The following is a 26,198-nucleotide window of genomic DNA, read 5'->3' as shown; positions in this document are numbered from 1 at the left end:
CATGTACACCACACATATGCGCGTTTAGATCACTTCTTAGGTTCCTCAGATTTAACCTCCCACGTCACTGATGTCTCCATTGTCCCGGCGGCCCTCTCTGACCACGACGCAGTAGAACTGACGCTCAACATACCTAAACCTCACGCACCCCAGGCTCATGGCGACTTAATGAGACCCTGTGAGAAGTTGGCCTGATAGGTGATGTTTCCAATTCTGGAACCACCTATTATCAGACCAAACAATCCCTTATGGTGTCTGGTTGTAAGTCAACCTTATTAGACAAGCTATCCTAGGGGTAGCATGGACTAAGCAGCCTAAAGGCTTAACTTAAGAGGTCGTGTTAAGCGAGCTGTTTTACCACATACAATCCTGTAATATCAAATGAAAGGACACCACACAAGTATATATTATAAAAATATATGTATTTATTACTAAAAACAATCCCCAGTATTCTTTATGAATAAAGGGGCACAAGCGACAAATCAAAAGCACTGTTAAAACATACAAGTTGCACAATTATGGATGAGGGCGGGTGGCCACTCAAACCATATACTAAACAAGTGGTATAAGAGATACCAATCGAGCAGTGGTTAGGCCTAGGGCCTAGGGAATCGCTGGGAGCAGTCAGGACAAGCAATGCTGAAGTCGGGAATGGCCCTCGGGATTCGGGAGATGTGCGGAAAGCGCACGCATGCAACAATGTTAACCAATGGTGCGTAAAAATGACAAAGTTAGAGTTTTAGGACACTTCCGCTGAACCTAGAGGAACAAAACTTAACACACAGACCCTAGAGATGTGCACCAGTGTGGGAACACCGGCGGAGCAAAGTTACCTCACCCACAGGAAGTGGGTGCACAGGGTCGAAGTGGCGTCGGGTTTTGACACGCAGGCTCTTGGTGCTTGAAGCTGAAAGGGCTGCAGGCAGGTTGAAGGTGAAGGGTCCGGTGGAGTCCAAGGGTGGACTCAAGTCGAAAAGTACCTGAAAGCAGAGGGGACAGAGTCTGGGTCACTCAGCAGTGACCAGGGTGGAACCAGGATGGAACCAGGCAATGTCGGGCGCAATCAAGTGGTCGTCGAGGAGCTTCTCTCCGCTGTCACGTGGGCTCTGGGGCATCTGCGACGTCCAGGAGCAGGTCACGATCTGTCCCACGCAGGCTCTCACCGTCGGTGCAGTCGGCTTCAAGTTTGGAGCAAACAACACTTGGCAAGAGCAATCCACGCGGGATCGGAAGATTGCTTCTCACTCGGACCAGGAAGGTCAGAGTCGGGGCTCCTTTTCAGGGGAGCTGGTGTGGATCTGGAGCAACCAGATTCACGAGTCTTCTTTGTAGTTTCGTCGGCACAGGGACCACTAGCCAGCTGGCAAGTGACCGGGCCAACGCGTTGAGCCAAATGGAGCAGAAGGGCCCCACGCAGCACTCGTCGAGTGTGGAGGGCTGAACTTCGGCTCAGGAGTAGCTCAGGGTGGGGGCTTCTCAAACCCCGGTGCACAGCTTCGAGGGTCACTCGTGGGCTGCGCGGTCAGCGTCTCGTGGTCAATTCAAGATGGCGTGCCCCACGCTTCCGGTCGCCTCCACGGGTCTCAGCTTTGCAGGGACTGTGGATCGGGCTGTTGGAAGGCAGGCAGGCTTGATCTCATCGATCTCAGTCGCTCGACCTCCGGCGGGAACTGCAACTAAGTAGACATCGAGGGCTGGATGGTGCCTGCTGCTGCAGGGTGGTCACTCCTTGACCACAAGGGAGATTCTTCGGGCTTCCACGTTGAGATGGAGGTCCAAGGGTCCAGAGTTTCGTTTCTAATGTTTCTTCCAGGAAATCTGATGTGCATTGGCACTGCTCCCACTCTTATTCCAATCTGGGGGGCGTGATTACCTGCTAGGTCCCTCCCTATGGGTGGGACCCAGGAAGGGGGTGGATACACCCCTTTCCTTTGATCCAGGCCGCCCTGGCACGAGGGCTGGAGTGCCCCAGAACCGGTTTGGCCGGATTATGCAAGGGGCAGCCTTGTGCGCCCCAGGCAGTGTCTGGTTTCTTTCAAACCTCCCTGCTACAATCCACTATCTCCTGTCTGGAGGGTGGTGACACCCTCCTGTGACAGGAAACCCTTTGTCCAGGCCCCATCTGCTGAGTTTCGGTCAGCTGCAGGGGTCCAGACATTTGTCTGTGGCAGAGGCATCCATTTTGTGGATCTAAGGTCTTTGGAGAAATCAACCGCATTAAAGCAAAGTAACATGTCTTACCCCTCTAGAGGGGTGGAATGCTATCCCCGTCGCCAGAACTGGCGAGGGGATAGTATTCCAAATCGTATGACAGCTTACACGACATGTTTTGATAAAGCCAAACCAAAGTTGCTATATAACCGCGAGGATTATAAGGCACTTAAGAGTATATGGTATGGCATTATCCTGAAACAGCTTAGGGAGTTGTTCCCGACAGCTGCAGACAGGCTCAGCTCATGCTAGAGCTCCATCTCACATGAAACCACGCACTCTGCCTCCAGGATTGATGAGGCCTTCCATAGGAGTGGCTCACAGGTTAATATGTGTCCAGATATAGGTTTAGATATAGGTATACTATATCTAAGCAAGGGGTGATTACACCACCTTACCCCAGCTGAGTGATCAGCCAGTTGTGTCAATTTAAGAACCAGCCAGGGGTGGCAAAAGATATGCTGCAGCCCCTGGTAGGCCTTGGTGGCCCCTATGCCCTGGGCACCTATAGTGCATTATACAGGGGCTGACAAGGAGTCCATTTCCAATTGGTATGTGCCTATAGCACATGTGTCATTAATTTAGTGAGAGAACAGCAGGCTGGGGGTCTGGTCAGCAGGCCCACAGCCTCAGTAGTCGAAAACCAGTGAAGCAAAAAGCAAAAATTTGGGGTGACCATAGGATAGCAGACCCTACTCTCCTACACAACCCCCCCCCAAACGCAGGGACATTAAACTAACCTTGACCAGATAAGTCTTCATGTTCTAAGTGGAAGTACCTGGAGAGACCATCTGCATTACCATGGTCAGTCCCTGGGCGGTGCTCCACTGTAAAGTCCATCCCCTGTAGGGAAATGGACCACCTGAGCAGTTTGGGATTTTCACCCTTCATCTGATTAAGCCATAAGAGGGGCTTATGGTCTGTCTGCACCAGGAAGTGAGTTCCAAACAAGTAGGACCTCAACTTCTTTAATGCCCAAACCACAGCAAAGGCCTCCCTCTCAATGGCTGACCAACGTTTCTCTCTGGGAGTCAGCCTCCTGCTAATGAAAGCAATAGGCTGGTCTTGACCATCTTGATTAAGTTGTGAGAGCACAGCTCCCACCCCCAACTCAGAAGCATCTGTCTGTACAATGAACTGTTTGGAGTAGTCAGGACTCTTCAGGATAGGTGCAGAGCACATGGCCTTCTTCAGGTCATCAAATGCCTTTTGACAGCTAACTGTCCACTGAACCTTTTTTGGCATCTTCTTGGATGTCAAGTCATTTAATGGTGTCACTATAGACCCATAGTTTTTCACAAACTTTCTGTAATACCCAGTCAGGCCCAAGAAGGCTCTGACTTGTGTCTGGGTAACTGGAGGAGCCCAGTCCTGTATGGCCTGGATTTTGCTCTCCAGTGGCTGAACCTGGCCTCCACCTACTAGGTGGCCCAGGTATACAACCTTACTCTGCCCTATCTGGCACTTAGTGGCCTTGATAGTTAGGCCTGCCTTTTGCAGGGCCTCCAAAACTTTCTTCAGGTGGATCAGGTGATCCTCCCAGGTGGAGCTAAAGACAGCAATATCATCTAGATATGCTGCACAAAAGTCATCCAACCCAGTAAGGACTTGGTTCACCAACCTTTGGAAAGTGGCAGGTGCATTCTTCAAACCAAAGGGCATTACCACAAATTGATAATGTCCACTAGGGGTAGAGAATGCTGTTTTGGCTTTTGACTCCTCAGCTAATCTGATTTGCCAGTAGCCAGCTGTCAGATCAAATGTGCTCAGAAACTTGGCAGAAGCCAATCTGTCAATGAGCTCATCTGCTCTTGGAATGGGGTGAGCATCTGTCCTAGTGACAGCATTGAGACCCCTGTAGTCCACGCAAAACCTCATTTCTCTCTTTCCATCTTGGGTATGAGGTTTTGGCACAAGGACTACTGGGCTGGCCCATGGGCTCTCTGATGGCTCAATCACTCCAAGCTCTAACATCTTTTGCACCTCAGCCTTGATGCAATCCCTGACATGGTCAGGTTGCCTGTAGATCTTATTCTTCACAGGCAGACTGTCACCAGTGTCCACTACATGGGTACACCAGTCAGTCTGGCTGGGTGTGAGTGAAAACAAATGCCTGTGGGCCTGCAAAACTTGTCTGCAGTCCACCTGTTGTTGGTCAGTGAGGCTGCCTGCCAAGGCTACTCCATCAACTGAACCATCATCAGGGTTCTGGGAAAGCAGGTCTGGGAGAGGGTCACTCTCTTCCTCCTGATCCCCATCTGTGGCCATGAGCAAGCTCATGTCCTCCCTGTCCACAAATGCTTTCAAACGGTTCACATGGATTACCCTGTGAGGGCTCCTGGGTGTTCCAAAGTCAACCAAGTAAGTGACTTCCCCCTTCTTTTCAATGATAGGATAGGGTCCACTCCATTTGTCCTGGAGTGCTGCTGGAGCCACTGGCTCCAGTACCCACACCTTCTGTCCTGGTTGGAACTCTACCAGTACAGCCTTTTGGTCATGCCAAGCTTTCTGCAATTCTTGGCTGGCCTCCAGGTTTTTGGATGCTCTTTCCATGTATTCAGCCATCCTGGAGCGGAGACCAAGTACATAGTCCACTATGTCTAGTTTGGGCTTTTTGAGAGGTAACTCCCATCCTTCCTTCACCAAACACAATGGACCTCTCACAGGGTGGCCAAACAAAAGTTCAAAAGGGCTGTAGCCAACCCCCTTCTGTGGGACCTCTCTGTAAGCAAAGAGCAGGCAGGGTAAAAGAATGTCCCATTTCCGCCTGAGCTTCTCTGGTAATCCCTTTATCATGCCTTTAAGGGTCTTGTTAAATCTCTCCACAAGCCCATTGCATTGTGGATGATATGGGGTGGTAAACTTATAGTTTACTCCACATTCCTTCCACATTGCTTTCAGATAGCTGGACATAAAATTGGTGCCCCTATCTGATAACACCTCCTTTGGGAAGCCCACTCTTGAGAAAACTGAAATGAGGGCTTTTGCCACCACAGGTGCTGTGGTGGTCCTCAGGGGAATAGCCTCTGGATACCTGGTGGCATGATCCACTACCACCAGTATAAATCTGTTCCCAGATGCTGTTTGGGGGTCCATTGGACCCACAATATCAATTCCAACTCTTTCAAAGGGAACCCCCACCACAGGTAGTGGTATTAGGGGGGCCTTTGTTGTGCCACCTGACTTACCACTGGCTTGGCAAGTGACACAGGAGCGACAAAACTCCTTGACATCCTCTGACATGTGAGGCCAGTGAAAGTGTGAAACAAGCCTGTCCCACGTCTTGTTCTGGCCTAAGTGTCCTGCAAGGGGAATATCATGGGCCAAGGTAAGAAGGAACCCCCTAAACTGCAGAGGTATGACCAACCTCCTGGTCATGCCAGGCTTGGGGTCTCTAGCCTCTGAGTAAAGGAGTCCATCATCCCAATACACAGTATGGGTACCTTGGGCATCCCCAGCAGCCTCAGCAGCAGCCTGCTGTCTGAGGGGTTCAAGGGAAGGGCAATCTAATTGAGCCTGCCTCAGGTCTGCCCTTGAGGGTCCCCCTGTCCCCAGAAACTCAACCTGATCAGGTTCAAGTTCCTCAGAGACAGTCTCCTCCTGGACTGCAGAATCAGTTTCCTCTGAAACTTGATCCTCAACCTGGGGCAAGGTGGAAGGCTCAGCCTTTCCTCTCTTGCTCCTTCTCTTGGGTTGTGGTTGGTCTATTGTTCCAAGATCCACCACTGGTTCAGGAAGGCACTTCTTAGCCTGAGCCCTTGTCATGGCAAGGACATGCTCTGAAATCCCTAGCATTTCTGCATGAGTCCTGTACTCCACTTCTGACCATGCTGAGCTTTCAAGGTCATTGCCTAACAGACAGTCTACTGGTAGGTCTGCACTCACCACAACTTTCTTTAGGCCATCAACCCCTCCCCAGGAGAAGTTCACAACTGCCACACTATGGGAAGTAGTGGAGTTGCTTGCATTGGTCACTAGGTAGCTCTCACCTAGTACAATCTGTCCAGGGTCCACAAAGTCAGGTGTCACCATTGTGACACTGGCACATGTGTCCCTGTAGGCTTGAGCCAGTTTCTCATTAATTAAGGGAGTCTGCCTGTATTTGCCCAGGTTACTGGGGCTTACTGCAGTGGGCAACTCAATGTCCACATCATACAGGAGAACTGCCTGTGTAGGGATTCTGACTAGGCCAGATCCTACTTCAATACCCAGGGTCAACCCAGCTACACCCTTGGACTGTGTTCCACCACTGCTTACTGTACTTGGGGTTGCAGTTGCTTTAGGAGCTGGAGTGGTGGAGACTGGATTTGCCTTGGTGCATTCACTGCCCCAGTGTGAAACTGATTTGCAGGTTTTACACCAAGGTGTCTTTGGACCTTTGTTCTTCTTCTTGTTTCCATTTTGGGAACCACCCTCCTTACTATTAGTTTGGGGGCCTGAAGACTTCTGGTCTTTTTCTTTATCTTTCTGATTCTGATTACCACCCTTCTGGTCTGTTTTCTTCTGGTCACCACCTTGGTTCTGGGGTTTCTGCTTAATCCTTGTTCTGACCCATTTGTCTGCCTTCTTTCCCAATTCTTGGGGAGAGGTAAGATCAGAGTCAATAAGGTATTGATGCAACAGCTGGTTTGTACAGTTATTAAGGATCTGTTCTCTCATCATTAGATTGTACAATCCTGTATAGTCTGAAACTTTACTTCCCTGCAACCAACCCTCCAAAGCCTTAGTGGCACACTCAACGAAATCAGTCCAGTCTTGAGTCTGTGCTTTTTGGGTGTCTCTGAACAACAACCTGTATTGCTCAGTGGTTAGGCCAAACCCTTCAATAAGAGCACTCTTCAAAACAGAGTAGTTTTTGGCATCCTCAGGTCTAACTGTGAGGAGCCTGTCCCTCCCTTTCTCAGAAAAGGAGTACCATACAATTGCAGCCCACTGATCCTGAGGAACCTGCTGTACCATGCAGGCTCTCTCCAGAGCAGTCATCCATTTGTGGATGTCGTCCCCTTCCTTGTAGGGGGGCACAATTTTTGTCAGGTTTCTATTATCATAGCCCCTGTCTTTCTCTTTAGGAATATTGCTGCCACCAGTGGCATCTAAGCCACTCAATTTCTGCTCTCTTGCCAAGGTAAGTCTAGCTTGAGCCAAGGTAAGTTTAGCTTGAGCCAGGGCTACCTCCTCCCTCTCTATCTGGAGTCTGACAGCCCTCATTCTGGCCCTATGCTCAGTCTTTTGAGAGGCAGTCATACCTCTCTCAGATTCTCTGGAGGCACTAGAAATATGAGAGTCCCCTGAGGGAGATCTCACTCTTCTGTTGCCTGGGAGAATAAGACTGTGGGATCTGGGGAGGTGCTGGCCCTCTCCATTTCCCAGTAGGTTTAAATTGGCCTGGCTAAGCCTGGCAAATCCAACCTGGCTACCCTCCTGACCCTGGTCTTCTGTGTCCTCAATCTCTGAGTCCTCATCCACCTCTTCTCCTTCTTCCTCCTGAGGGGTACCAGTTACAGCTGGGTTCTCTCCATCTCCTGACCTTAGGGGAATTCCCTTCGCCCTTTCTAAGTCATCCTGTTCTAGAATGGCTATCAGGATTGGACAGGTGGGGCTTCTGCCCCTTTTTAACCCTCTTGATTTGCACAAGGCAACCAAGTCCTTTCGGGTTAGCTTGTCATAGCTGGAAGTTGCCTGGGTAAGGTCAACTGTCACAGGAGTAGACCCTGAGGCTTTTCCTGTGTCAGACATGACTCTAGTGTGGTGTAAGTGATGCACCTACCTACACTAAGTGTTTTCCTACTGTACCTTACTAGTGAGTTGTAGTCAGGGTGTGCTACTCCCTTCAACCTACAACTACTAAGTTCAGTAGAACTTAATATGCTAAGCTTTTGATTTATATGTACCTAGAGGTACTTGATGTGATCTTTCAATTTGATACAAAGATTGCAATGGTAAAACAACAGCAAGCTCAAATCCGCACCGCTGCTCACCAATGTGAGAAGTTGGCCTGATAGGTGATGTTTCCAATTCTGGAACCACCTATTATCAGACCAAACAATCCCTTATGGTGTCTGGTTGTAAGTCAACCTTATTAGACAAGCTATCCTAGGGGTAGCATGGACTAAGCAGCCTAAAGGCTTAACTTAAGAGGTCGTGTTAAGCGAGCTGTTTTACCACATACAATCCTGTAATATCAAATGAAAGGACACCACACAAGTATATATTATAAAAATATATGTATTTATTACTAAAAACAATCCCCAGTATTCTTTATGAATAAAGGGGCACAAGCGACAAATCAAAAGCACTGTTAAAACATACAAGTTGCACAATTATGGATGAGGGCGGGTGGCCACTCAAACCATATACTAAACAAGTGGTATAAGAGATACCAATCGAGCAGTGGTTAGGCCTAGGGCCTAGGGAATCGCTGGGAGCAGTCAGGACAAGCAATGCTGAAGTCGGGAATGGCCCTCGGGATTCGGGAGATGTGCGGAAAGCGCACGCATGCACCAATGTTAACCAATGGTGCGTAAAAATGACAAAGTTAGAGTTTTAGGACACTTCCGCTGAACCTAGAGGAACAAAACTTAACACACAGACCCTAGAGATGTGCACCAGTGTGGGAACACCGGCGGAGCAAAGTTACCTCACCCACAGGAAGTGGGTGCACAGGGTCGAAGTGGCGTCGGGTTTTGACACGCAGGCTCTTGGTGCTTGAAGCTGAAAGGGCTGCAGGCAGGTTGAAGGTGAAGGGTCCGGTGGAGTCCAAGGGTGGACTCAAGTCGAAAAGTACCTGAAAGCAGAGGGGACAGAGTCTGGGTCACTCAGCAGTGACCAGGGTGGAACCAGGATGGAACCAGGCAATGTCGGGCGCAATCAGGTGGTCGTCGAGGAGCTTCTCTCCGCTGTCACGTGGGCTCTGGGGCATCTGCGACGTCCAGGAGCAGGTCACGATCTGTCCCACGCAGGCTCTCACCGTCGGTGCAGTCGGCTTCAAGTTTGGAGCAAACAACACTTGGCAAGAGCAATCCACGCGGGATCGGAAGATTGCTTCTCACTCGGACCAGGAAGGTCAGAGTCGGGGCTCCTTTTCAGGGGAGCTGGTGTGGATCTGGAGCAACCAGATTCACGAGTCTTCTTTGTAGTTTCGTCGGCACAGGGACCACTAGCCAGCTGGCAAGTGACCGGGCCAACGCGTTGAGCCAAATGGAGCAGAAGGGCCCCACGCAGCACTCGTCGAGTGTGGAGGGCTGAACTTCGGCTCAGGAGTAGCTCAGGGTGGGCCTTCTCAAACCCCGGTGCACAGCTTCGAGGGTCACTCGTGGGCTGCGCGGTCAGCGTCTCGTGGTCAATTCAAGATGGCGTGCCCCACGCTTCCGGTCGCCTCCACGGGTCTCAGCTTTGCAGGGACTGTGGATCGGGCTGTTGGAAGGCAGGCAGGCTTGATCTCGTCGATCTCAGTCGCTCGAGCTCCGGCGGGAACTGCAACTAAGTAGACGTCGAGGGCTGGATGGTGCCTGCTGCTGCAGGGTGGTCACTCCTTGACCACAAGGGAGATTCTTCGGGCTTCCACGTTGAGATGGAGGTCCAAGGGTCCAGAGTTTCGTTTCTAATGTTTCTTCCAGGAAATCTGATGTGCATTGGCACTGCTCCCACTCTTATTCCAATCTGGGGGGCGTGATTACCTGCTAGGTCCCTCCCTATGGGTGGGACCCAGGAAGGGGGTGGATACACCCCTTTCCTTTGATCCAGGCCGCCCTGGCACGAGGGCTGGAGTGCCCCAGAACCGGTTTGGCCGGATTATGCAAGGGGCAGCCTTGTGCGCCCCAGGCAGTGTCTGGTTTCTTTCAAACCTCCCTGCTACAATCCACTATCTCCTGTCTGGAGGGTGGTGACACCCTCCTGTGACAGGAAACCCTTTGTCCAGGCCCCATCTGCTGAGTTTCGGTCAGCTGCAGGGGTCCAGACATTTGTCTGTGGCAGAGGCATCCATTTTGTGGATCTAAGGTCTTTGGAGAAATCAACCGCATTAAAGCAAAGTAACATGTCTTACCCCTCTAGAGGGGTGGAATGCTATCCCCGTCGCCAGAACTGGCGAGGGGATAGTATTCCAAATCGTATGACACCTTACACGACATGTTTTGATAAAGCCAAACCAAAGTTGCTATATAACCGCGAGGATTATAAGGCACTTAAGAGTATATGGTATGGCATTATCCTGAAACAGCTTAGGGAGTTGTTCCCGACAGCTGCAGACAGGCTCAGCTCATGCTAGAGCTCCATCTCACATGAAACCACGCACTCTGCCTCCAGGATTGATGAGGCCTTCCATAGGAGTGGCTCACAGGTTAATATGTGTCCAGATATAGGTTTAGATATAGGTATACTATATCTAAGCAAGGGGTGATTACACCACCTTACCCCAGCTGAGTGATCAGCCAGTTGTGTCAATTTAAGAACCAGCCAGGGGTGGCAAAAGATATGCTGCAGCCCCTGGTAGGCCTTGGTGGCCCCTATGCCCTGGGCACCTATAGTGCATTATACAGGGGCTGACAAGGAGTCCATTTCCAATTGGTATGTGCCTATAGCACATGTGTCATTAATTTAGTGAGAGAACAGTAGGCTGGGGGTCTGGTCAGCAGGCCCACAGCCTCAGTAGTCGAAAACCAGTGAAGCAAAAAGCAAAAATTTGGGGTGACCATAGGATAGCAGACCCTACTCTCCTACAGACCCTTTTGCAGAAACCGTCCGTCACTAAACAAATCCATAAATGCATCTCGGATTACCTCGTCACTAATGATAACTCCGCAACCTCTATGTCGGCACTCTGGGGAGCTTTGAAAGCGGTAGTCAGGGGGGAACTGATCGCGATCGCGGCCGCAGACGCCAAACTCCGCAAAGAAAAGAGGGATGACCTCACAGCACAGGTGGCCGAGTTGGAGAGGGTTCACAGCCGCACCGGCGCTCCGAGGATCTGGCGACAGCTGAAGGCCGCTAGGGCCCAACTGGCCAGCCTTGACACTGATAGGGCAGAATTCGCCGCTCTCCGACTCCGCCACACCTATTATGTAGGGGGCAACCGCACCGGGCGCCTCCTAGCCAGCGCCCTAAAAGCCAAGACTCAGCGCTCCAAGATCACCACCCTCCTGGACGATTCCGGGGAGGCCCTCACCGAAGAGACACAGGTTGCAGATGCCTTTCGCTCGTTTTATGCCTCCCTATACGGCGAGGACAGAGTATCCCCCACCGACATCGACGCATACTTGCAGTCAGCGGACATCACACCGCTGTCTCCAACGAACGCAGAGGCCTTGGATTCCCCTATTCGCCTGGACGAAGTACTAGCCGCTATCTCCCGCCTACGTCCGCTCAAATCACCGGGCCCTGATGGCTTTTCATCAGGCTTCTATAAACTCTTCGGCCAGATCCTAGCGCCGGTACTCACGAGACTATTTAACTCGTTCGAGGGCCCGAGCTCTATAACCCCGGATATGCTGGCTGCGGAGATAGTGGTGCTGCCTAAGCCGGGCAAAAGCCCGACGCACTGCTCTGCGTTCCGCCCCATCTCGTTACTTAATCTAGATTTGAAACTGTTCACAGGGGTATTGGCGGCCCGCCTGGGCCCTTGCCTACCGGGAATCCTTGAACCTGATCAGTCGGGCTTCGTCCCGAACCGCCAATGCAGCAATAATACTAAAAGGCTACTGCATCTAGTAGATAAGACTCATTTCCAAAACTCAGACTCGGCGTTGTTGGCTATCGACGCAGATAAAGCGTTCGACCGAGTCGACTGGACCTACTTACAGAAGGTCCTACAGCGGTACCAGCTGGGCGATCGCTTCCGAGCCTGGATCGCAAGCTGCTATTACCACCCCCGGGCTCGGGTCCGACTGGGGGGCCTCAAATCGGACCCCTTCGAGATACAGCGAGGCACACGTCAGGGGTGCCCTCTTTCGCCCCTCCTATTCGCCCTCTACGTGGAACCACTAGCGCAGAATATCCGAGACAACCCTCACATCTGCGGTATTTCCTTCGGCCATGAACCTCACATGGTGGGGCTGTACGCCGACGATATTATCGCTACTCTCGACCGACCATCCCTCTCTGTACCTGCCTTCCTGGAGGAACTGGAGAGCTTTGGAGCGGTGTCTGGCTTCAAAATCAACCGGGGGAAATCCTTAATTTTGCCTTTGGGTTGCAATGCCCACCCTCGCACTCCGGCACCTGTCTTTGGCTGCGATTTACAAACATCCACACAGCTCCCATATCTGGGAATTACTCTCACCTCCTCCACGGACTCGACGGTGGCCCTTAACTATAAAAAGCTCACCTCCCAGATCCGAGCCGATCTTGCACGTTGGTCGAAGCAACCCCTTTCCTTACTGGGCCGCATAGCGGCAGTGAAAATGTCGGCCTTACCTAAGGTTTTGTATGTCTTCCAAACTATCCCGATCCTACCACCGCCGGGCACACTTGCTGACCTGCAAACAGCCTTCCACAAGTTCATTTGGGAAAAAAGCGCGCGCGACTGCATAAACAAGTGGCACACAGAGCTGTGGAAGAGGGTGGTCTCGGAATTCCCAACCTCTTACAATATTTTCAAGCCTCGCAACTCCGCTACTTGGTGGAATGGTACAGGCCAGAATCCGAGAAGAGGTGGCTATTTCAAGATAGGGCAATGGCTCAGACCTCGCTATGGAAGGTCCCATTCCTTGCTTGCCAACACAGACCACAATATCTTCTTCGGTCCCCCATCACGCGCACCATTATGAGGACTTGGGACATGGTGGCTGTCAAGAGAGGCCTCACCACTTTTCCCTCCCCACTCACTCCAATCCTAGATAATCCGGAGTTCCCACCGGGCAACGACCCCTGCGCCTTTACACAATGGCGCGGAACGGCCTGCCGGTCTGCCGGCCATCTCTTTGATCTAGAGGGCTTTCTCCCCCTCAACGATATTGTACAGGGATATGGGGTGACCAAACCTCACATGTTCCAGTACTTTCAACTCCGCCACTGGCTTTCGGGCCCGGAATGCGCCCCCCTGTTCAGTCGGCGACTGACACCATTCGAGCAATGGTTGATAACGAAAGATCCGGATCGGCACCTTATCTCAGACCTTTACAAGATGCTATTACCCGCGGCCGGCCCAGGCAAGACGGCGGGACAGAAACGCTGGGAGACGGAGCTCGGCAGGGCATTGTCGCCCAAGGAATGGGGGTTTGTATACTATAGAGCTGCGCACACCACTCGTAATACTAGTGCCAGAGAATCTGCAGTGAAATTGGCCATATACTGGCACCTCACCCCGGTCAGACTCAATCAAGGCAACCCGCTTCGAAGCGCGCTGTGCTGGAGAGGCTGCGGTGAGAGGGGCACTTTGACCCATCTACTGTGGGACTGCCGCGTACTCCAGGACTACTGGAAGGCGGTTCTGGATGATATCGATTCCACCTTTGAAACTGAAATTCCACGCTTCCCCGCATACACGATCCTGGGACTACCCAACACGCTTACGTTTCCTCTGAGGTCACCTCGCGGTAAACAGATGGGCATTGCCATGCAAGCAGCGTCACAACATATCCTGTCGCTCTGGGGATCGACCACAGCACCCACTCACACTGGTTGGTTGCATAAACTATGGTTCACGCTGGGCATGGAGCGCATTCAAGCCACGCTTACACACACAACAGACTCATTTCAGAAAGTTTGGCAGCCGCTTCTATCTCTCCTGTCCAGGGAATTTCACGAAGTCACATGCCCAAAATATCTTCGCATTTTACGGCTTACAGGAGCGCCACATGGTCCCCCCTAAAATCGACTGCCCTGCAGCCTATAGCTCTGAACATGTCATGATAGACACTCCAAGCAAACGGCATACTGGTCGGGGTGAGGGGAGGGAAGGGTTGTTGGGAAGAGGGAGGGGGGTTTGGTTATTTTTCTTGTTCTGGTCAGTTGACCTTATTGCATGGCACCTTAATCACAGCATTGGCTCTGCATATCTGTGTTGGCATATTGTTCTTGCTTCCTTGATGTCCTTTAGAGAAGACACAACTTTCTGTCTCGCTCGCTATGTGTGCCTGCTGCATACCTGCTATTCTGTATTGCCTATTTTTGCTATCAAAACCAATAAAACTAATTTGAAATTAAAAAGCAGCACAGCCAGTTGTGGTAAAAAGGCTAGTACTGGCTGAAGGTGCCACATATAACGTGGGCCACATAACTTTTTGGAATGAGTCATCTAAATATACAACATTTTTACCGTTACCAACAAAAGAATATGTTGAGTAATTCTGTTTTTATCCACTCCTGCTCCTTGAACCTAACCAGTAGCCACTGGAACTAAGGGAACAATACATGGAGAAGATGGAAAATCTTTCCAATGTAACTTAGTTCACCTGCGGGATGAGTGATAGGGTGCAGTCTATGAGAGATCCAAGGTTTCGTACTTTAGTAGATGTTGCTGCAGGAGGCTGGCTTTCTTGGAGCCAGATGGTTATGTCCTGAAAGTACTTCCATTCTTCACTACTTAACCTCTATAGTCTGGCCCTCAACGCATTCCCCACAGCCACACTACTTTCACAGTGCGGTAATCAGTAAGGGGTTAGCTGCCTCAATAGAACTATTTTATTTAAAATAACACGAATTTGGGATGCCAAGGAAGAGCATTCCTTGCTTCCAGGGTTTGATTTCTTTTTTAGGTCGAGCCTGGCAGTGCGCATGCGCTGTCTGCAAGACCTGTTGTTAACTTCTCTATCAGCTTTTTCCATGCCCATGAGTTGCCATTTGTTTGTGTTTGTGTTTTTTTATTGGTGCATTGGGTCAGATTCTCCCGCCTTTGTGTGCTTGGGTCACGGCCAGGCTTTTTCACTCATTCTTTGCTTGCGTTGTCCATCCCAATATGTCTGTGGTTCATCCTGGTCATCCTGAGCTGCCTTTTTATTTTGTAGGCTATCAACATCGGATAAATTGACCAGTCACATCACTGCGTGATAGAAATGTGGTCTACATGTTTCAGCCTCACAAGTGCCGTTAGCGAGACTTTCTTCAGGACCTAATGCCCGTGTAGCGAGTGCATACCGCCGTGGCGTTAGGTCCTGAAGAAAGCCTCGCTACTGGCACTATTGGCACTTGTGAGGCTGAAACATGTGGACCACATTTCTTTCACGCAGTGATGTGACTGGTCAATTTATCCGGTCTATCATCCATTTCAACTTTTAACTTTGTCTTACCAATCCATTATTAAAAACCTTTTGGATTGGTAAAGACAATTTTAATTTATCACTTGATCACACTTTGCACTGTCACCTTGACTAAACCTGCTCCGCTGTAATCAGGCGTTGAAGCACACCAGAGAGGCATTCGGCCTCTCAGGTGGGAACCCAATGATGAAGCATGTCACCAACTAGGTTGGTGAGTGAGTGTTCTTTTTACATATAAGAGTGACTCTCTCTGTCGGTTTGTCATTATTTCTGGCCCCGCTCTTCTGTTGTTTTTGCACTGTTCATCAGGGAGTCTAAGACTGGCTCCAGTTCTTTACCCTCCCTCCCTCTTTGTTTATTAATAAAAGCTGTTGAGCTATGCCAATAGCTCTAACTCAAAAAAATGTGAGACCTATTGCATTTCTAATTCTTGTGTTATTTTGCTGCAACGCCACCATGCAGAGCTTTAAAATTACTGCAAAACAAAGTGAGAGCACATTGTGTTAATGGAATAACTATATCCCTCCCACACCACGAGCACTGATCTCTTTTTACAAGGGTAGGGGCAGTCCCTTGAGCAAGGCCAGTGCTTTTCTCCATTCCTGGGCAGTACAGTCTTTCTCCACCCCGCAGGAGGTGGAGGCCCGCTGGGTAGTAGGGGTTTCAAGCCCACACCCACATCAGACCATGCCACCACCCCAGAATGGACATACAGTCTTTTTGCCCTAGGGGGCAAACAGGGAGGACTGCCCCACCTGGGGGTAAAAAGGCCACTAGGAACCAGGGATTTCTTTTAGGCTTCTGACCCCCCCCCCCCCCCAGGAGCAGATTGGAGGGTATGCCCCAACTTTGCTCCATGGGGGTAGAAAGATCACTAGCCACCAGGGATCTCCACATAGTGAACAACAAAATGGTTCTTGTCTTGGCAACGGCCTACCTCAGAATTTGTATGCAGCCTTTGTGCCTCCCCTGCAGGGGAGATTGGGTGGTACAAATCTCACCTCAGGGGGGTATATATATATCTATATATATATACTAGCAGCCCGTCCCGACGTTGTCCGGGTTCGAAAAGTAAATTGTGTAATCTTGTTGGCGAAAGGTCCCTCTAGTTAATGTTACTCGTGTTTCCTTGTTTGTCCTTGCCCCCCCGCCCCCAGTGAGAATGTTGTTGCTTCTGCCAAGACGATATTTTATGTAGCACTTGGTGATGTTGGCGAGTGAAATATTTGTTTAAGCCCTGAAGGCAAGTTTTCTCCTTAGCGCCGCAATAAGTGGGAGTGTTACAGTGGTAACACAGATAGCGGCGAGTGAATCCGTAGCTTTGTTCTTAGGTTTAGAACGCAAGTACTGTGGTGAACGCTGACTCGCTTAAGGGCCATGCGAAAGCCTGTTTTTTTATGTATGATATCTCCGTGCGATAAATATTGCAGCTTCAGAACGGCAGAACGCTTACTCGCCTAAGCCGTGAAACGCCGTGTAAGCCGCACCTCTTTTCCTTGAGGTCATCCCCCTGTGACAAACAGGAGCGTGACCAATGGTGAAATCGTTTATAAAATATTCCTCGCAAGGCTTGCATGTGTTATGCGAGGTATGTGGCATGATTGGTCGCCTGTGAATGCAAGCCACGCCCCGTCCCTGATGTCAGCGTACAACGGTAATGCCCAGGTCAATGAATCTGCCTACCCGAAGATGTGTGTGTGAGTGAATATTTCGTGTTTGCAATATGCTGCACTGTGATTATTGCGCGTTTGAAATTCGCTGCATTGTGAGCACGAATGGTTGAAATACTCTGCACTGTGAGCGCGAATGATGTGTTTGGTTTTGCACCGTGACATCTCCTCGCATCTCAATGTTCTCCTCGCCATCTAACGCCCACAACTTTCCTCTCTGAATGTTAACGCCCACATCTAATGCCCACATCTCACGGCCACATCTCACGGCCACATCTCCTCACTGTTTGGTTTTGCACCGTGAACTACAATGTTAACGCCCACATGTAACGCCCACAACTTGCCTCTCTGAATGTTAACACCCACATCTAACGCCCAGAAGGGACTACTTTACCACTGATGGCACCCCCCCTTTTTAGTGCATATGGTGTCCATTTATATAGCCTATGTCCATCTCTTAGACCTCCCCTTTCCAACGCTGTATTGGGTGTTGTGATTGGTGGTGTACTTTTCGAGTTTACCTGGCTCAAAGGACACAGTTCTCTCTTTATAATAGTAGTATAGATATTCATGCTCAAGCTTGATTTCGTCGCGTGAGAAGCACTCGAACGCCAGCACGGGGCTCCAAGCACAGCCCAATCTCGAAGTGCAGGAAGGTGGGTCAGTCAATCCCTTTCACAGTTCTGGCATCATGACATTGCCGATGCGTTTCAAATTCAGCATTCTTCTTCATAGGCTAATGATGGCAGAAATTAGCACAAACCAGGCGGGGTCTCCATTTATTCACGATAGCGCGCCCTCTTTATGGCCAATCTCTATGATACTATGCTTAGCATTATGGGAGTTGCAGTCCTGGAAGTGCTGTTTACACACTGCTGGTATATTTCAAACTCACAGATGAGCCTCAACTAACACACGATCCCTAATCTGTGCCGATGTCCCACATAAAGGAGCCTGTTGAATACAAACTCCTGTGGCCCCCAGGTTCTCGGGGTGGTGCTCCTCGGCATAAATGGAGACACCGCCTGGTTTGTGCTCATGTCTGCCATCATTAGCCTATGAAGAAGAATGCTGAATTGGAAACGCGTCGGCAATGCCATGATGCCAGAACTGTGAAAGGGATTGACTGACCCACCTTCCTGCACTTCGAGATTGGGCTGTGCTTGGAGCCCCGTGCTGGCGTTCGAGTTCTTCTCTCGCGACGAAATCAAGCTTGAGCATGAATATATATATATATATATATATATATATATATATATATATATATATATATATATATATATTTATATATCACAATTTATACATATATGTTTATATATATATATATATATATATATATACATATATATATATATATATATATATATATATATATATAGAGAGAGAGAGAGAGAGAGGGGGGGGAGAGAAATATATACATGCACACAGTTTAGGGAAAAATATGTTGTTGATGTGTGCTGCCCAGGCATTAGCCAAGCCCCCACGCTTCAGCCACAATAGTCTTTCTGTCTGCCCACTTGGGGCATACATAATCCCTATCCCTACCCCCATAGCAAGGAAGAGGACATTTGGATTGTTTTGGGTGTCGTTTTGACATATGGGTCAGCAGAGTGGGGGAAAATCCCAATGGGTCATCAGAGTGGCAGTAAATCCCAATTTCTTCTCACTTACCATGCTGAATAGTTGCAATATTTGGGCCCTGGGTCAGCCAGTAACTAGAGAACCCTACTAAACCCAGACATTTCTGGAAACTAGATACCCAGAGGAGACCACGGTGGTCCGATGTGCATGGAACAAACTACATTTTCTTAATTAGAATGCCTTGAAAACCTCAAACTTTGGCTACAAAATTATGCATAACAATTTAACATGTTGCACTTTGCAATCTCTTGTCATTGGCTGTGAATTCACAGATGGAGGCCTTCAAGAAACAGCAGACCCCCATTCTTGTATTTCAATTCCCAAATGAGAAACATTTTTTAAAAGCAGTTTGCAACCATAAAAGTGACAGGTGTTGCTTGACAAATTGTATCTGGGGGAGCCAGCTGTGGTGAATTGGACCATTACATGCTCCTTCAGATGCCACACATGATTTACAAAGAGTACACTTCCCCAAGTGGACAGCTCCCCTTGCAAATCAGTAACAACCACGAATCGGAGATCAGTAAGTGATCAAAGATTTGTAACAGCAATTATAATCACAAACCACTGATACTACCAGGATGATAGGAGATACTCATTTCGAATGCCCTATTATTTGAAATTTGTAATGGAGTGTAAAACCCTTTTATAAGTCAGAAATACATTAGTTTTTGCCTTCTAAAAGATCTTTGATACATTGTGAAAAAAGGTGTTTGCTGTTGCAAACAATCTGCTTTTGTGCATCACAGGCTTTGTGACCTCAAAACACATTTGCACATGAAGCTCCTGATTTTGGAGCCCTTGTATTTCAGGCTCCCCAGCATCCATTGGTCGAGAACTCGTGGGCAATGACCTGGTCCCTGGATACCTATGTTCGTCTAGTTTCAGGATGATCTCTGAGTCTTGGCTGCAATTGTAGCAATTTAAGATGAAAGACTTGGTGACGTCTTGTAGGCAGAGTAGGCGTTGGAGACTAAAGCGATGACTACTCCTTGAGTCCCCAGAATCGGTGCAGAAAGGAGCTAATGGAAAAGGGAGGAGAGAAAAGATGCTAGATCTGTTGAAGAGGTAAGAAGAGTTCAAATCTAGGCTGGTTCCTTGGTGCATGCAATGTAGACATACATTATAAACTGTGAAAAGAGGGATCATAGTGGGTAAGAATCCGGAGACTGATGTCATTCAGGAGAAGCAAGGAGACATTTTATTAAAAGGAGGCAGTAAGAAAAAAATGCAAAAATGAAGTGCACACCCAAGGCACATTCCAAGGCATGCCACTGTTTACAGCAATACTGCACCAGGAAATACCAATAATACATGTTGCAATATCTCATGGATTTGTATTTTCATTCGAGTTTACAGTTCGGAATGAGGAGTAATGAGGAAAACTGCATGTATTCTTAGGTCGGTTCCAAGTTGCAAAACTCTAAAAATTATATTTTATTTCATATTTCTCAGAAGGATTCACCTGGGTTTACAGCAGTGCTTGTTATGAGGCCTTTAGTGGAAAATAGTGGTAATTCCCTCTGTTACGCCAAGAATTGTAGGAAGTAAATTGAGAATAAGCGAATTGTTATACCTCATTCAGGTATTATACAGAAATTTTGAGGCTACCTCTTCTGTAACTTAGCTAAAAAGATGACTTATTTGGCATGGAGCAATGCCAGAACCATAGGACCTCATAGAAGGCTGAAGTTCTACTACCATAAAATGGGGTTGAGCTGTCTTCGACCACTGGTAATTCCTTTCTCATCTGTTGCAGGCCGTACAATGGGACTGGGGTGATATACTCTGGGATTGAAAGTGAAAGGCGTGTTATATATCAACCTGACAAATTGCCAGTTTGTTTTTTGATGAGAAGGAAGCGAGCTTGAGACCTGGCACTTCAGTTGCAGTGCAACGTTATGGAGAGTGCAGTGTTAGAAATGGAGGAATGAGATTACTTTTCTCCTAAACGCTTGGTTGCGGCATGAATTATTTTTGCAATGATTGATTATGGCAGAAGCTGTCCGTGCAGGCAAGCGCGGTGGGTTGAGGCGGGGCGGGGCCGGTCAGTAAGTCACCAGATGACAGCATAGTATGTATTTATTTATTTTCCTTATTCCGTCGTCTGCCGACTTCCACTGCTACCGCCCGCACCCACCTCCCCACCAACCCCGCATTTACCTGCATGGACCGCCGCTAGATCACGGACTTGTTCAGGTGGAAGAAAAATGGCTAAGGACCGGCAGTTGGCTTATTTGCTAATGACAGATTAAGTAACGTGGAAAAGTTGAGAGAAAAGTGGACTATAACTGAACACCAGGTCTTACAACATACAGCAGTCTCGCAGGCAGCGAGAAGTAGAGGGGGGACTTATGTGACATATACTGAATACTTTAGGGAACAGCACATCCTTTTGGGTTCAGGTGAAGTAGGGAGCCCGTTATCTACCATATAAAAAGCATTATGTGTCTCTAGTCCATTAATAGTGCTCAAGTGAAAGAGGACGCCATAGCTTTGTGATATACCGACATATAGTGCAGAAAGTCTTATGTGACTAGATTTAAACTCGGTGCCACTTCCTGCATCCTTCATATAGCACCACACTGATTATAAAATGGATCCCACCATACCCTATATAGTTGGAACAGCTGTGGGAGTTCGAGAGCTGCCTTATTCTGTCTCAATCTTGCTTTGTGTGGTGGATCCGCTGTTGTAAAAGATGGAATTTGCATCCAGGAATTGCTGGTGAGACCAACACACCCAGATCTACCTGTTGGGTCTTCAGTCAAGGAAAGGTCAGAACAGACAGAAATAAACGAATTAGTTTGTCACCTTGTGCTACCAAGGGGGCAGTAAAATGGCAGTCAATGGGGAGAGCGAACCCTGAGCTCTTGAAGAGAGATTGGATCTTTTGGGGATCAGCAGAAATGAAGGTTATGATGAGCAGTGGCAGATAAGGGAAAAGAAGACATGTTGACACTGCAATAGACACAATTCATGAATTCCTTTAATGGAGATGCCTGTTTGCCGTTATAAAGGGGGAATATTTTGGGAGGGAGTGGTGTTGATAATAGAAGGCATACTGCACTTGCTATTAGACGTAGAAACCCCATTAGATAGTGTTACTGTCAGGCATAAAAGAAGAGGGTAGTGTCACAGAAATATTGTATGACGGAATACATTTTGAAAAAAACACAGTTGATGGACAGAATGTAGAACAATGTCATACATTCACCCCAGTACAAGGAACTGGGAAGCTTGTTTCCGGTCCAGGGAAGACATGGCTTGGCAGTTCGGGCTGGACTGTTCCCATAAGGCACAGGGTCAGACTGATTTGCATATGGCCATGTCTGAACTGGAGTGGCTGAGTGAGCTAAAGAATGGTGATGGATTAAACCCAGATCAGTTGACTGGGGGTGAGTGTTTGATTTGCTCAAACGCTCCGTCCATCATCCCTTTTTGTATCGCTTTGTTCGCCCTAAGTGTGGCAGGGTATGCTCAGACGTGGATCCCTTGCTCACTTGGCCATTGGATTCAAGATAGCCTGGCTGATGAGGATTATGAATCCGAAACCGGTCCCAGGATGGTTGTTTCCGGTCCAGGGAAGACATGGCTTGGCAGTTTGGGCTGGACTGTTCCCATAAGGCAGAGGGTCAGACTGATTTGCATATGGCCATGTCTGAACTGGGGTGGCTGAGTGAGCTAAAGAATGGTGATGGATTAAACCCAGATCAGTTGACTGGGGGTGAGTGTTTGATTAACTCAAACGCTCCGTCCATCATCCCCTTTTGTATCGCTTCGGAATACATTTTGAAGCACACATATAAAATACATGATACAAAACAATACTTGAGGCACTGTACTTTTAACATCAAATACGCGTGCGATATTGTTGATGACATATGAATTGTTCTATTTAAATTTATTTAATTGTTATAAATATTTTAAACACAAACAGGTAAATGTTTCCTTCCCTATGAAAACGATTGACAGCCTGGCATAACTAAGTATGTTGTGCTTAACTTTATTTACTGATATTCCACCCGATGGCATAGTTGTGAACGTGGAAAATTCAGCAAAAGTAATGTTGTTAGGTTTTCTTTTTTTAAACATCCGGCCCAGATTTATCAAGGTTTTGCGTCACCCTTGTGCCATGCCAGGTGACCACAGGACTATGCAAAACCTGGATTGAGATTTACTATGCCACACAGAGGCACCCTGCGTGGCCCTGCAGGGCTTGGTAAATTTGGTGTAACGCAAGGCAAGGCAGCGCAAGTCGCTGCCTTGCGTTAACACTTTGCCAGGAAGACATTCCATGAGTAGAGCTTGGGTGTTCCCACACATCCACCCATATATTCTGCAGCATTCCCAGGTTTACCAACACTGGTAGACCTGGGAATACATCAGAATTGTACGCCTTTCCCGACAGAGGTGCAACGAAGGGAAAATATTTGTATTTCTCCTTGTTCTTTCCACTTTTCTAAGTGTGCTGCATACTTGGAAAGAGAAAAGTGCCTCGAAAGACTGTTTTAGGGCAAGAAGGTGTCCCTTCCTGCACAAAAATAATCCTGCCTGTAACGCAGGCACCCTCACACTATAGCACATTGATGCCTGCGTCGGCGCTATGCAGCAGTTTGTGCACCAGCACAGAGAGCGGACAGGAATGTGCCTCATCTTGAATGACACATTCTTCCGTCTCCCTTTCACGCAGCGCAGCACAGCTCTGCAAGGTGTCTTTGACGTTGCTTTGTGTGAAAAAATCATAGTCAAGTGGTTACAAACGTACCCTATAGGATAAACTATGTTGTAAATATTATTCTCTAGACACATGCATCGAATCCTTTCTCCGGTCATTTGTTTCGCCAAACATTACCAAAGAAAGTATAAGGCAAACTTCATCCTTCTATTTTAAAATGAACACTATAATGACACTTCAAAAGGTGTGAGGAGTATACATTTGATGCTGGATGATGTACAGTGCACTTATGTATAGATTCAGAAAATGGATTCTGTCATAGACCCTAGAGAATTGTGTAAAACACCTTCTACTGATATTCGAGGGTGAATCTCTCTAATTTGGGGTGAACTATTATGGCCTGTGAATGTCTACATAACAGAAGGACCATCGTTTGCATTGCAGAAGATCATCCTTCTCGCATATTTTAAAGTGGAATGGACTTTATTGAGAAATGATTATGCCTAAAGCCCTGTAGACATTTTGAAGGCTGATCTTCTGCACTTAAAAGGGTAGGCCTTCACTATGTTATAGTACTATAAAAGACAAATTAATAAATTACAAAAAAAGTTTTGTTCTGATCAAAGAGTGCCCCTAAATTCGCATACTCAAAAGTGCCAACAATCAATTTGGCTTAAAAAAAAATCTCTATATATACATGTATCTCTCCGTCTCTCCCTGCTTCACTCTCACACACACACACACACATATACACAAACAAACAAAATCTTAAACTAACATAAGTACCTTGAAGGGTGCGTCAGTGCCGTCCTGAAGTTAGAGCTCGAAGGGATTTCGGGGAGGAAGGGTAGTAAAACGTAGGTAAGAAGTGATGTGCAATTACCTGATGAATCATACGCCGAATTTGTGGTTCAGCCAGTAGTTATTTCTGCAGAGAAACTGCTAATTCTGCTCCACCAGAGTCAACAGAACCCCAAGAAACACTAATGCCACAGGAGCAGTCTTAGTGGGTGAAGGTTTGGGGCTCTCATAATGATACCCTATTTGAGTCACTTTCAGTGCTATATATATTAAGGAATCAATTCATTCATTGTTGTGAGAACATATGTGGTCCAGTGGCAACCTCACCCTCACATACTGCTGCCTGTACTGTGCGCGACCAGACTACAAGCACTATACTTGTACCATGTAAAGCACTAACAGCCTGATTCATCAAGCTGATTTGCGCTCGCAAAGGGCCAGATTCTGAGAATCTGGCCCTTTGCGAGTGCGATTTTTGCATTTGGGATTCATCATCCCAAATGCAAAAATCTCTATTACCGAAATCGCATATTTGCGAGGAATTGGATTTGAGGAATCTCTAATAGAGATTCCTTAAATGCAATTCATCAACCAAATAGAAATAGCGAAATCGCAATATTTGGTCTCAATTTACCACCATGTTTGACTCGGTGGTAAATTGCGTAAATAGTGTAAAAAGCACTTTAGTGCATTTTTTTCTTTTGCATGTTACACACACACATGTCCTTTGGACATGTGTGTGCGCAACACCTGTTCAAATGTGCATTTTAGGGGTGCTACAGGGTGTCCTTTGGACACCCCTGGCACCCTTAAAATCGCTATCTGATTTGCGAGTAGCAAATTGCTACTCGCAAATAAGGGATACTCCCCATTCATTCCTATGGGCCTTTTGGCCCATAGGAATGAATGGGGAGGTATTCCTTTTTTTGCGAGTAGCAAATTGCTACTCGCAAATAGAGAACATGTAGGAATCGCTATTTATTTAGCAATTCCTACATGAATACCGTTTTGCGAGTCCTCAATAGCGAATCGCTATGATTCGCTATTAGGGGCTCGCAAAACGGCCCCTTGATGAATCAGGCTGTATGTGTTCAAGAAGTTTCTGTCCGAGCAAAAACATTCTCTGCAAAATACACAATTGCTTCTTGGACAAAAGGTCCAACACATATTAAATACTTTAAATATTGCATGGGTTGTATTTAGACACCATGTGTCCCTAAGGTTTTCAAGGACTGTAAAGATCCATGTTACCCAACACCCGACCATCAGCAACCGAGATCTTTGGTCTATGATGTGACTCTTGCATATACAAATATAGCAGTGTAAAAGTGTGCTTGCTTCTGCGATTACCATGGGTCACACATGTCAATGACATTTTTTCTACTTCTTATGCTTCCCTTGTGCACAGCAACCACACAGCGTGGTCCAACGGCGACTCCTGGAAGGAAACCTCAGCAAGCTGCAGGTGGACAATAACGTGAGGTCCAAGTCGCCACTGGCGCGGGATGCAGACGAGGTGGTGGAAGACGAAGACAGAAAGAAGGAGGCAGTGGCTCTCTTCATAACATGCAAGGTAAACTGATTTTGCAAAGCGTGTGTGTAAGAGACCATTTCAGATAATGATGCCCAAGAGTGTGGACAGCATGGTGATCATTTCAGTTTGTGACACAAGCCTGCGTTTTACTGTCAGCCTATCCACTGTAGCCATTACATTAGCAATGTAGACATATGGTGGCAACTCCACTGACCAGCTGCCATGTTTTAAACTGCAGTGCTTTCCATATTGTAGCAAATGTCGACTTATTTCACTTAGAAGGGAACATTTAGTTTGTAGCCTGTGATTTGTTGACAGCAATGGCCGCATAGTCGCATGTGTGAGGAGAAGGGCCACAATAATGTAGCAAAGTCCCTTGTGGTCGCTTATTTCTTCACATAACAGAATGTGTGGTCTGGAGACACCAGGTCCAGCTGCAGATTACTTGTATGTTGGCCCAGAAGGCTAGG

General features: G+C 47.9%; 1 protein-coding gene across 1 annotated transcript in view; it reads left to right on the top strand.

Moving 5' to 3' along the window:
- The window catches only part of NRIP2 (nuclear receptor interacting protein 2), a 412,018-nt gene that overhangs the window by 242,519 nt on the left and 143,301 nt on the right, over positions 1–26,198 (top strand). The window contains exon 2 of the mRNA XM_078673728.1: positions 25,603–25,767. Within this exon, the coding sequence (XP_078529854.1) occupies positions 25,603–25,767 (165 nt within the window). The remainder of the gene's footprint in view (positions 1–25,602; positions 25,768–26,198) is intronic.

Source organism: Lissotriton helveticus, chromosome 1_1 (assembly GCF_964261635.1).
Source record: "Lissotriton helveticus chromosome 1_1, aLisHel1.1, whole genome shotgun sequence".
NCBI classification, from domain to species: Eukaryota; Metazoa; Chordata; class Amphibia; order Caudata; family Salamandridae; genus Lissotriton; species Lissotriton helveticus.
This window is presented reverse-complemented; position numbering and strand designations above follow the sequence as displayed.